This window comes from Meriones unguiculatus, chromosome 4, assembly GCF_030254825.1.
Source record: "Meriones unguiculatus strain TT.TT164.6M chromosome 4, Bangor_MerUng_6.1, whole genome shotgun sequence".
Lineage (NCBI taxonomy): Eukaryota > Metazoa > Chordata > Mammalia > Rodentia > Muridae > Meriones > Meriones unguiculatus.
The window spans coordinates 137,475,006-137,488,027 of NC_083352.1; the positions used below are offsets into that span (position 1 = coordinate 137,475,006).

The following is a 13,022-nucleotide window of genomic DNA, read 5'->3' on the forward strand; positions in this document are numbered from 1 at the left end:
TTACTACAAAAAAGGATTTTAGATAGTCTACTTAAGATATTTTTTAAAATGTTGTTTTTGTCTGCACTTTTTTGGCTATTTGGGTTTTTTGGGGTTTTGGTGGTGGTGGTGGTGGTGGTGGTGGGTTTTTTTGCGATAGGTTTTCTTCCTGGCTGTCCTAGACCAGGCTGGCCTCAAACTCACAGAGATCTGCCTATCTCTGTCTCCCAAGCGCTGGGATTAAGGGTGAGTACCACCACACCCCAGCTCTGGTGTTTGTTTGGTTGTGGGTTTTGTTTCTTAAGTAAAGTCAGTCACTGATGAGCACCGCTTGGCTCACGACTCTCCCCAGGTCTTTCATTCATGCAGGACCCTGTCTACAACCCTCCTCTGCCTCACAGCCCACCGTTCCTCGCTCATCACTCACTCTGTGTCATCTGCACTGTCTTCCTCGCACATCTGCGTGCTCCTGACTTGGTCTTTGCCTTACTGCTCTCCTTGATGAGATGTCTTTTTAACTAGCTCCCTCCCTTCCCACAGGGGTCCACTCACAGGAAAAGGTGTCCCTAGACACCCTACAGTCAACACTAACTTTTAAAACCTCATTTCAATCAGTTGGCTGCTAACTTCCCAACCATAAAATTACATTTTGAAGGTAGAGATGTTTTTTATCCACAGTTTTGTCTCCAGCTGTTATCTTTGAGAGGCAGAGAAAGGCTCTCTAACATTTGTCCCAGCTGACTGTTCTGCTCTTGGGGGTGAGAGAGGAAACCGCTCAGAAAGCACTGAAGAAAAAGGAGGCAGAGACATGAGGCCCTTGGAGACTTTAACAGACGTTAGTGAATCTCACACTGCCTCCACTACTGGATGCTAGCTTTTGCTTGTTTGTTTGTTTGTTTGTTTGTTTAGCTTTGCATTGTTTTCTGAGACAGCGTTTTCTGTGTAGCTCTGGCAATCCTGCAACTCACTCTATAGACCAGGCTGGCCACAAACTCTGTCTTCTGAGTGCTGGGATTAAAGGTATGCGCCACCACTGCCTGGCACCAACATTGATGTTTTAAATGCCATTCTTTTAGTAGCATGGCATGTTGTCTGTCTGTGGCAGTTCTTAAGGCAGGGAGCACAGCCTCCTGCAGTGGCCTGAGGACTTCTGCCTTACAGACTTCCACTCAGGTAAAGCCCATTTCCTAACTTCACAACAGGAAGGGATTTCAGGATGAGCCAGTGTGAAGCAGAGTCTCCATTCATTAGGAGCTTTTTAACAGGAGTTAATAGATAGGCACTCAGGGAGAAGATGCAACCTGGAGCTACCTATGCATATGGGCTTCTTAAAGGAGAATCGACCTTTGTTGTCCTTACAGGACCTATATATACATAATTTTAGTAGGTTCTGAAATTGCCTTCAAATGTTGCTAAGAAAATTAATTGAGATCGTGGGAAGGTTCCTGGGATATACTAGAAAAGGAATAGCTAGGAGAGAAGTAAGGCCATACTTGGGGTCATATACTCAGGCCCTATCCCTGATTTATTGCTATTTTAACATTCCTAATTGAAAATAATCTTATAGTAAATTTAAAATGTCTTAGAATGAAAGGAATGTTTTCTTGGCTTTGAAACACTTCACAGTAAATGTTGATTGTGTTGTATTTCTCTCGCAGTCTGAGAGAGTAATTCTGTTTCCACCATGAGATGTGGGATCTAGGGACTGAGCTCAGGTCATCAGGGTCTACCCTGAGCAAGACTTCCAGCTAGAGTACTAGACTGCATCACGGAACATGCTGGAAGGAATACCTGACCCTCAGCTGAAGAGAAAAGATAGGCTGGAGTGGGATACATCCTTCCCATGACCCATTGTCTCAATATGATCACCTCATGACGCCAAAGCACACAGGACACTCATAAGGTCACAGTCTCGCTTCCCCGTGCCTTATGACACTTACCAGACCCTTACATTCTTATTGAATAGAACATGGCTGAAAGCACTGTGGATTACTTCCGGGTCTGACCTAAGAAAGAAAGGAGAGAGAGAGAGAGAGAGAGAGAGAGAGAGAGAGAGAGAGAGCAAACCAAATACAACAAACAAAACCTTTGCGTGCCTCTGTCTTGCTTCACTCCATCCTTTTCTGTCTGCTGGGTACTGAAGCTTAGGGAGATCCTGAACCCACATCTTGATGCTGACAGAGCATCTGTGAGCCTGGTTCCTGAATTACGGCATGCAGTATAATTACCATTGACCTAAGCATGATCCTGCTGATTCCGATATGTTAAATATTGAGATTTGATTTATTCGTGTCTAATATTAAAACCTCAAATCCTCAAGTCTTACTTATGTGGATTTCAAGTTTAATTGGGTACTGTATTTCTATTTGATGGATCTGTCTACCCTACAAAAAAAAAACAACAAAACAAACAAAAAACCCTCACACTTAGAGCCCTTACATATCCTCCCAGAAACTTGTGCACAGATGACAGCGTTGTTTGTAATACCACAAAAGTGAGAACAGCCCAGAGCCTACCGTTGGATGAATGGACACTATAATGCGGTTTATCTGAGTGAGAGTTTGTACTGACTGCTTAACTGATCCACACTCACGCAGTGGACAGGCTCTGGGCACGTCTGTGAGGGCAAGCCGCGTAGCCGGTCTTATGGGTATACTTAATGAGATTAACGAGGGAGTGGGGACACAGGGACTATGGGGTTAGAGTGACAGCATCCCCCATGGGCTCGGACTTGCTCAGGCCGCCGTGCCTGCTGCTTGCTGCCCCACAGTGGCAGATTCTCAACACTCTGGAACAGAAAGCCCAGGTAAAGCCCTCCTTCCGTAAGCTGCCTTGGCCGTGGTGTTTTATCACAGCAATAGAAAAACAACCACTAAACACAGCAGCACCATCCAGCTGGCTCCCCACGCTGAACAAAAAGGAGAGAAGGAACTGAGCACAAGCACCCGTCTTCCTCTGCTCCCCAACTGAGACTCCATCAGCCATAACTCTCCTGCCGTGGCAAACTACCCCCTGACACCATAAGCCAAAACAAACCTTCCTTCCTTCCTTAAGCCAGTGTATTTCATCACAGCAATAGAAACCTTAATACACCCATATGTGGTTTGTAATTTAACCACAAGAAAGGAATGAAATCCTGATACAAGCTACAATGAAAATCACCTTTGAAAAGAATCATCCTACAAAAAAGAAAAACAGCTAGTCACACAACGAAGAAAAAATATCATTATATGGTGCACATGAAGAATCAAAATACAGGAACTATAGGGACAGAACAAAGTTTAGTAGTTAGGGCTAGCAGTAGGAAAGATTTGAAAATAAGGTAGATGAGAGATAAAGAATTGTGGCTTCTTCTTGAGGTCATAATTTTTTGTTTTTTAAAGATTCATTTATTACTTAGACAGTGTTTCGCCTGCATGTGAGCCAGCAGGCCAGAAGAGGGTACCACATCTTGTTATAGATGGTTGTGAGCCGCCCTGTGGTTGCTGAGAATTGAACTCAGGACCTTTGGAAGAAGAGCTAGGACTCTTAACCTCTGAGCCATCTCTCCATCCCACTGACAAAATGTTTTAAAATTATTGTACATGTTTTGTGAATATTATTTTAAAATGAATTGGACATCTTATGTGGTTAAGTTATGGTAAGTTAATTGTATGTCAACAAAGTTGAGAGTGTTGTTGCTGTTTGGGGACAAGGTCTCAAGTAGCCTAGCCTTGCCTCAAACTCACTGTGTAGTGGGACATGACGTGAACTTTGTGTTCTCCTGCTGGGATTATTGGTATACACCATAATGCCCCATTTAGTATGGAACTGGGGATCGACCCTAGGACTTTGACCATGCTAGGCACACACTCTACCAACTGAGCTAGATCCCCAGCCCAAACAAGCCGTTCTTTAACAAAGCTTTTGTGCCTGGACACACTGCCTCTTGAACAACAGTAAGATATCCAAGATGAAGGCTAGTTCATTTTCTGTATTATAGCTCCCTAAAAGCCTTCTGTGGCCCCTGATACCACAGGCTCTGTTGGTGTCTGTGGTCCATGTTGCCACTGGAGACCATGTGGACGTCAGTGGTCTGAGCTGCCACAGGGGAGCAGGCTGATGTCTGTGGTCTGAGCTACTGCCGGCTGCTGTAGGCAAGGCAGTTTCTTGTGCAGTGGTATCGATGACTGCTGTCTCACAACTGAGAGTGAGAGACACAGAATACTTCTGTGACACCCTCCCTGCCCCACCCCCTCCAAAAATGAAAGAAGGGAGAAAAAGAGAGAGAGAAAGAGAGAGAGAAAGAGAGAAAGAAAGAAAGAAAGAAAGAGAGAAAGAAAGAGAGAAAGAGAGAGAGAGAGAAAGAAAGAAAGAAAGAAAGAAAGAAAGAAAGAAAGAAAGAAAGAAAGAGAAAGAAAGAAAGAAAGCAGAGGCATGCTCAGACAGGAGACTATGAAGAGTCCTGAGAAGCTGTGATAAAGAGGCTGAAGTGCCGCGCTTCGCAGCTGATGGCTCCTGGAGGGGTGGGGCGGCAGGCGCTGACACTGCTGTTTTCTTTAAAGGCTGGTCTCTGGGAGTGTGCCCAGGCTCCAGTGAGTACATGGGCAACACAAACTGGACTTGGTGGGTTTCCTTTCCTTTCCTTTCCTTTTCTTTTCTTTTCTTTTTTTTGTGGCTGTTGTTTTGGGTTGTGCTTTTTATTTTGGTCGGGGGAGGCAAGAGTAGGAGGGTGGTCCTGGGAGACATGGGAAGCAAGTACGATTGGTGTGCATTTTAAGAAATTCCCAAAGAATTAATGAAAATATTATTTTCCGGGGGGAGGTATCTTTTGCATGGAGACTTACCTCTGCTTGCTCTGGGGTAAAGCATTTCAGAAAGCAGGAATTCAAACTTCAGTAACAAAGAAAAAAACTATCAAACAAAAGACTTGACCTTCGTAGAAGTACTAATTGACAAAAGATGTTTATAACTTTATCCTGTAAAGGTAATTTATCCTGAAAAAGTATGAAAATAAAATTTTAAGTCTTTTACATTCTTTTAAAAAAATCTTTATTATATTATACAGTCAAAACAAACTGCATTATACACACACTCAAAAACTTACAACCTTAACTCAAGTAGGTTAATTAGATAATTTCTAGAAAATATGCCAGGGAAAGATTTTTTTTTTACATTTTTAAAGGTAGTGACAGTTCACTATATATTTGTTGTAACGTGAGGCAGAATTATATCCACTTATTTTAGCTCACATAATTGATATCACCATGACAACTTAGCAAAGGAAGAGTAAATTGGTTAAATTCTCCCTCTCTTCTGCTTATAACATTCAGCTTTTAGTGTTTGGCTCCATGGCTCAGATAGCAACGTAGCAGACTTGAAGGGTTTCTTTCACACCACGTGGATCTTTAAGTGCAGAAAGCCATATGTCATTAAGGTGCAAGAATTAGGGTCATTGGGCTAAACTTGTACTTGTTTTAAAAATGGGAAAACTTTTCAACTTTCTCATTTCATTTAAAAAGTCACATATGAATGAAATGAACCCAAATCCGTTCCTTTGTAGGTATCAGGGAGTAAAGTCAAGCAGTTTTTATCGCACCTACCGGAACAAGCAAAATCAAGTAAAATAACCAATAAAAGAGAAAATCCCTTAGACAAAAAGAAGCATCAACGTAAGTTAAAAATAAAAGGGATTCAAAATAAGGATCTCCTGAAGAGAAATCGAAACTATCGTAAGTAGAGCTCTCTTCACGTGTCCCTCTGACGTGACTGACAAAGCAGAGATCACATTTTAGGGCTGCTTCTGAGAAAACACAGCATCCGGGTATAAATATGTACTACACAAGAGTATCACGTTCTGTCGTCTTCTGCTCTGGGGCTTTCACTCAGGCAAGGTTGACAATTATATCTCATGAGAGAAAATCTTCCAAATTACACAGGTCCTTGCTGGTTACTCTGCTAACAGGAACTCTCTTGTGCTAAAGGAAATCAAAACTAACATAACGCCCCTTGGTTCTAAGCTGGTAACGTAAGCCTCCCTGACAAAAGCACACTGCTTCATAGTTAGACTTGTTAACATACAAGAGGATTAGAGAAAAAATGTGATCTCCATAGAGTCTGTGTGCAAAATTCAAGTGGCACTCGATAGTTTTTAAATTTTCACTCTGATACTGTCGTGTCTGTGTATAAGGGATTTTGGATTTCGATCATATTCACCTTAGAGTCCCCTCTCTCGTTCCTCTCCTGCTCCCTCTGGAACCAGTATCTTTCCAACATGCCCCCTCCTGCTTTCATGAAGTTTAAAAATTATTTTCAACATTTTACTTAAGCCCAAGGTATGCTTTTATATAATAGATGTATGTGAATTTCTATTTTGTTAACATGTTGTTTGGAAGCTAACATCAAGGAGGAAGTTAGAACATCACTGTTCACTGATGCTATAAAATGTGTACGTACTTAAGCTTATTTAGATATGCCACTCACACCGCAACAGTTAGCTGCTTGTTCTTAATGGAGAAACATCGTCTGCCTCTGCTTAGCCTGCACCAGCCTTCCCAGGATAAACCATCCGCCTTCTACTACTTATGAGCTCCCAGCAAGGGCTTTCTTGTAGAATAGGAAACCAAAACACACGGAGTAACTGTGTTAGTCAAAGCTCTCTACAGGGACAGAGCCAATAGGATGACTATAGAAGAAAAGTGTATTTATTAGATTGGCTGACACCATTGGTCTGGGTATGCAGCAATGGCTGTTCTTCCCCTGAGAGGCTGAAGGCCTGCCTCAGCAGTCTCAATGGCTCTGAAGGCCTGGAAGATTTCTAGAACCTTTGGTCTTCAGTCTTCATTGGAAGGCTGTGCTGCACAGTTTTATATCAACTTGACACAAGTTAAAGTCATTTAATGGAGGGAAACTCAGAAAATGCCTCCCTAAGATGAGGCTGTGGGCAAGCCTGCAGGGCCTCTTACTAGTTAGTGATTGATGGGGAGGTCCCAGCCTATTGCAGGTGGCGATCTCCCTGTCCTGGGGGTCCTGGGTTTTATAAGCAAGCAGGCTGAGCAAGCCACGAGGAACAAGGCAGCAAGCACGCCATGGCCTCTGCTGCAGGTTCCTGCGCTATCTGAGTTTCTGTCCTGACCTCCTTTCACAATGAATTGTGATGTGGATGCAGCAGCCGAGTGAACCCTTTTCTCCCCTAGCTGCTTTGGTCATGGCGTTTCATTACAGCAATAGTTACCGTGACCAGAACAAAGGCTGGAGAAGCTGGGGTCTGGTAGCACAGGTGGAGGCAACAGCGAAGGCGAACTCACACAAGAAAAATAACCCGGCAGAAACTAAAAGCAAACCAGCAAAAACATGAGTCTCCCCTGGAAGTCCTACCTCCATTGTCTAGTCTGTCGAGTTGTACTCACTGTAATATATATTTTTTCATAAATTACAACCCAAATGCAGTTTTTCCTCCTTACCTCACCCCTGGTCTCTACCCCCACACCTCTTCTTCCCCATATCCACCTCCACTCCACCTGCCTTCAGACAAGAGCAGGTTTCCCAGGGACATCAGCCAAACTCGGCATCAACTGAACATCAACCAAACCAAGCTACAGTAAGACCTGGCACATACCATCACATCAAGGCTGGACAAGCCAGCCCGGAAGGAGGAATAGGGTCTCACCAGCAGGCAAAGAGTCAGAGACAGCCCCTGCTCCCACTGATAGGAGTCCCACAAGAACACCAGGTTACTCACTGTAACACATATGCAGAGGACCTAGGTCAGAGCCCTGCAGGCTCTCTGATCTTTGTGAGACCCGTGTGTCCAAGTCTGTGAGCTGATAAGTACTGACACTTATTCAGAATTCTTCTGGATGTCTGCGCAGTTCCCTACCCCGGTTCTCTTAAGACGCCCCGTTATAATTAGATTGGGTAATGTGTTAGTGGCACCCCCTCATCAACATTTCCCACAGCACTTAAATCACACTCCATTCACAGATTCTTTTTGTAATTGTATTTCCTTCGTTTATATGCTGCTCTAGTAAATCCTGTAGTTATAATAAGAGAACAACTGGCACGAACGCAGGAACTGCTGCGCTTTTCCTTAGATGTATGTGCTATGGAGGAGGGTGTGCGCAAAGGGGCATGCACATACACCAATATGGCAGTCTCACCAGCCAGCTTGCCCCATGGGTCTGCTGTCTCCACCTTCAAAGCACTGGAGTCACAGGGGGCTGTTACACCTCGCCCACACTCACACGGGTTCTGGGGATCCGCATGTTTGTCTTCAGAGTTGAGCAGCATTAAGCTTTAAATGCTGAGCCATCTCCACAGGACCAGCTTGCGGCAGCTGGTCGCCCTGCATCCAGTCAGGGAACAGAGAGCGATGGCACATGCTCAGCTGGCTTCTTCCTTCCACACTCCAAGGCCAAGAAGTGGTACTCCCTGGATTCAGGCTGGGTCTTCCCTCCCCAGGTGACCTCTGCCTCTCACTGGCATGCCAGAGGCTAAGTTAGCCTTCAAGCTAGCAATGGCTATCAGCTGCCCAGCTTAATATCACAAAGCCGTTTCATAAACAAACAGGAACTTGAGCCTGAAAGGCAGAGTGTTGAAACTCTGTAGTTCTCAGCCACTGAGCTACATGCTTCTCAAGAAAGACAGCTGACAACGGCAAGAACTTTTTTCAGGTGCAGAGGCACATGCCTGTAACTCAGCAGAGGGGTTGCAAGCTTGAGGCCAGCCTGGGCTATGACATTAAACATTCTTTCAAAAAACTTTTTTTTTATTGCATGCTTCTCAAATGATTTAGGGATTCAAATACAGAAATATTTGATAAACATGTTGCGATTTGCTAAGCCCCGAATTCATTTGAAAGTTTTAAAGGAAAACAGATTTTAGAAAATGCTTTTATTCTACCAATAAGGACCACTGCATTGGCGGTGGGCTTAACGATTCCCATTTTGAGCTGCAAACTTGACTCCAAAGAGTTCTCCATCCCGCCAGGATGAGTGCAGACGCTCACCACAGCTGCCTGTTCACAAGCTGTGCTGTCCCTTCATCAAAATTTACAAAAATGAGAAATGTAGCCTTCTGTGAGAAGTAAATACAGAGAAGCAATCTCTGCTGATAATAGCAATAGGCAGAAACTGAGACCAGTAGACTCCAGAAGGAGCTATCCATAGAGGCTGAAGGTTTGTTATTGACCTCAGACTTGGCTCCTTCTGAAAGTTCTGCTTTAACAAAGACATGTAAATTCTCAAAATCCTAATATGTCAAGAGTCTTTTACCCCATATTTACCCACAAAAGGCTATTTTGCTACTCAGCTAAGAGAAGGCTCTAGATAGAACCTGAAAGTGTCAATGCAATTGCTTTTGCAAACAACAGAGTTATTTGAGAGAAATTTAAAACAGGGGCCTTTTGTAAGGGTTTAAATACAATGCAGCGAAGCCACAAAGCTCTGACAGACCAGTAACAGGAGTAAAGTCACCACCTTAAGGTTCCAAAGGACCTCAGGGCGGTGGTGGCTCCTGGAACTGAAAAAGCCAGCAAGAGATGCATGGAGAAGGTTCTCTGAAGAACCATGACCCTAGGTCAAGCAACAATGCCAGGCAACAGAGACACAAATTGACAAGCCAGGGAGTAAATACCCTTATCTCACTCTCTGCCTACTCTATATAGTCCTTAAGGTCGCCTTTTGACCTAACCTATCCAGCAACTGTAAAGAGTTCACGAGAAGGGCAGTCAGGGGCCATCCAGCACACTGGCTTTTCAAGCAGACAAACCACACTTCAGGAACTAGAAGGAGAAGAGCTTTATTGGCACGTGATATATTAAAAGTGCAATGACAGAGTCTTAAAGAGGGAATGCCACTCTCACATCTTTGGTTGATATTCCTAGAAGATGACATGAGCTCCTATCGAAGTATGTGAGGTAAGCCATCAGGTCATACAAGATCTTTGTTCTCTTTTTACACGCTGGTCTCTTATAAAGCCCTTAACTTCCATGGAACCAACAATAATCTTAGTCCTTTCACTGCTAGTCAGTGTAAATTTACGGTGCGTGGAGTAGGAGTTAACCACAGTGATACCCAGGTAATGCAGAATACACTATTGCTGCTTCTGATGCCAGAGCGCAGTGATCAGACACAATGGATTCAAATATATTCGTAACAAATTGAAAGCTCTGCTCGCTTAAGATTACTAAGGCAGATAGCTGTGGTGACCAAATTTTGTGGAGCAAAATTTGTCATCCAAGACCTCAGGAGGCTGGGACGGGGCGATTGGAAGTTTAAGGTAAACCTAGGCAGCATGTAGAAATTCTGTTTCAAGAGAAGAAGAAGAAAAAGGAAAGGGGGGGGGAGGAGAAAAGGGAAAAGGGAAAGAGAGACTAGGCTGTGTCAGAAAAGACTAAGCAATACAGTCAGTCGGCATCGACCAGGACAAATACCAGCAGGCGACACAGACGCGCATCGCAGGCTTGGTTGTAAGGAGTTACTTCCCATGGCTGTGGGGGTGGGCCGGGCGAGGAAGAGCAGAATGGAACCCGTAGACAGAAACTAAAGCCATTGTCTAGCAGGGCGTTCAAGCTGGAGTTACCAGTGGTTACGACCTCCCTGGTACGGGTTTCGGGAGCTAAAGTAGGGCAGAGTTTAAGCGTAGTGTAAGCCCTGAAGCCTCTTTCCAGCCCACTTTTGCTTTTCATTATGAAAGCCTTGGTCTCATGCTTAAGGTGTGGAAATTCATTAATCAGGCCAACCCAGATTATCTAGGGCAATCCTTTTGATTAGGGGTTTTAGTGACATCTACAAAATACCTTCACAACAAAAACTAGGTTAGTGTTTGAAAAGCTGGGGTCTGTAGCCAAGGCAAGATGACACATTAACTGACCATCAAGCCATGTGTCTCCTACTCATGGTGTGGTCATTGTTTATTTCTTCCAATGCTAAAGATTAATCACAAGGCCTTTCAAGCAGTACTCCACCACCAAGATATCCCTCCAGCCCCCATGAAGCTGTTGGATCTAAGTTTAAGAGTTGGGTCAGTGAGATGGCCCTGTGGGTTAAAGGCACTGACAACTGAGTTCAATCCCTGGAGCCCACATGGTGGAAGAAGAGAACAGACTCCCATGAGAAGTCCTGAGTTCCCCATGTACCCACGTTAGTATGGATGAGCACACAGGACACATACACTAAAGAATTAGATGTAAAAAAAATTAATGGAAGGTTTATTCCTATTAAATTTACAGTAAGGTGCAGGGTAGCTCAGTAAGAGAACAGGTTCTTATTGCTCAAGGGTCTGGGTTCAATCCTCAACCCCACAAACAAAAAAAACCCAGAATTCACTGGGATCATTTGGGACTATTTGTCCAAAGTCTTCATTACATCAACTAATTCACTGATTTTTAATCTTTTACCCAGTTTCTTGTTAGAGAAGTCAATAAGACAGGGCCAGATTTAGAGCCCCAAACTCCCAGTAGTCCGCTATAAATCTCCAAAATAATGTTTGCCTGATCAGCCAGATAGAGTTCTAAGTGTGAGGAAGTTGAGAACGTTTTATTTATGGATAGGCTGAACGGCACGCATGTCTTTGTGAGGCTGCCTAATGACCATTTCTGGATAGAGAGTGGGCAAACATCTGCTCCAGCTCAGCTGAGGCAACTCCTCAAGGAAGGATGTTCTTGCAGACCCAGGGAGAGAGAACTGGGAGGTTTGTTGTTTACTTTTGGGTTGGTTGTGCTTTTATTTTTTTGAGATTATAATATCAATTCTCTCTTCTCTTTCCTCCCTCCAAAGCTTCTCTTTCAAATTAATGAGCTCTTTTTTTCATCAATTGTTGTTGTGTGTATAGGTGATAGAGATACAAGCATCCCAGTCTGTATAATGTTCCTTGTATGTAAATGTTTTCAAGGTTGACCAGTTAGTATCAGATAAACAATTGATGTGCTATTCCCTGAGGAAGACTGTTTCTCTCGCTCTCAGCAACCTTAGTTGCCTGAGATCCTTTTTGTAGGGTTCAGCCCTCTTGGCTTTCCCCTTTCATCTTATCCTTGTTTGGTTCACATTTAGGCAATCATGCTGATGGGACTTTATTTTTGTTTGTTTTGGTTGGGTCTCCAGTATCCTAGGCTGGCCTAGAACTCCTTCTATAACAACAATGAGAGGATGATCCTGATCTTTCCATCCTCCTGCCTCTACCTCCTGAGTGATGGTATTACAGGCATATGACGCCATAACCAGCTTCAAAGTTCTCCTTGTCAAAAGGTACAAAGAGTAACATAGAAAAATATGGAGAAATATTAGAATTCAGGAAGGTGATGATTGTGCTAAATTGGGATGATGTTCTTTAAATTATCCATGCCTAAGATGACCAAAGAATTAGTCCCAAGATGCATCAGCTTCTCTTTCTGTTTTGTGAACCCTTAAGTCTGCAGTTCTCAGACTTGCTTCATAAAGAACAACCCAAGAAGAGGTTACATTTTCCTGTGTGTCAGTGGATGCAAGGTGATGGCAGGAGAGGAGGAGGGTCTCTAGACACCAGGAGGTTGAAGGGATCGCAAGTAGCATAGATGGATAAAACATGCTCTGGGGGACAGCCAGCACATAGAACACCAGGTACCCTGTCACACACCACTACCACACATGGACAGCACATGGGCAGGTATACACACACACACAGAGAGAGGCACATTGGCCTCTTGGAGATACAGGCCTACAGACTGATACACACAGACAGGCTGACAAAGGCAAAGGTTCTCTGGCCTCTGATTTCAGGGCATAATATTCACACTAATGTTACATTCTGCTAGTAATAGTTATATAACAGATTCATCACTGTTAACTTTTGGATCCGGCCGACATTAGATGTCACTTTGTGATAACTTATGTCCCATCACTCCTGTGTCCATCACTGGCCATTTTGCCCCACACCAGATATCTATAACAGCACCACATTGTCTAAACATAAACTGGCCCTCATGGTTTCGTGTTCCTATATTTGTGTACAGCCTAAGAACAGGGGGGCATCAGGAGTTAAGAAAAGGGATGCCATAGAGGCAAGATCTTCTCTAAAGGAAAATTTGA

The 13,022-nt window shown here is 43.8% G+C and overlaps 1 protein-coding gene across 1 annotated transcript in view; it reads left to right on the top strand.

Annotated features, from left to right (window-relative positions):
* The window catches only part of Sel1l2 (SEL1L2 adaptor subunit of SYVN1 ubiquitin ligase), a 104,041-nt gene that overhangs the window by 41,311 nt on the left and 49,708 nt on the right, over nt 1-13,022 (top strand). The window contains exon 3 of the mRNA XM_021642562.2: nt 5,522-5,690. Coding sequence (XP_021498237.1) covers nt 5,522-5,690 — 169 coding nt within the window. The remainder of the gene's footprint in view (nt 1-5,521; nt 5,691-13,022) is intronic.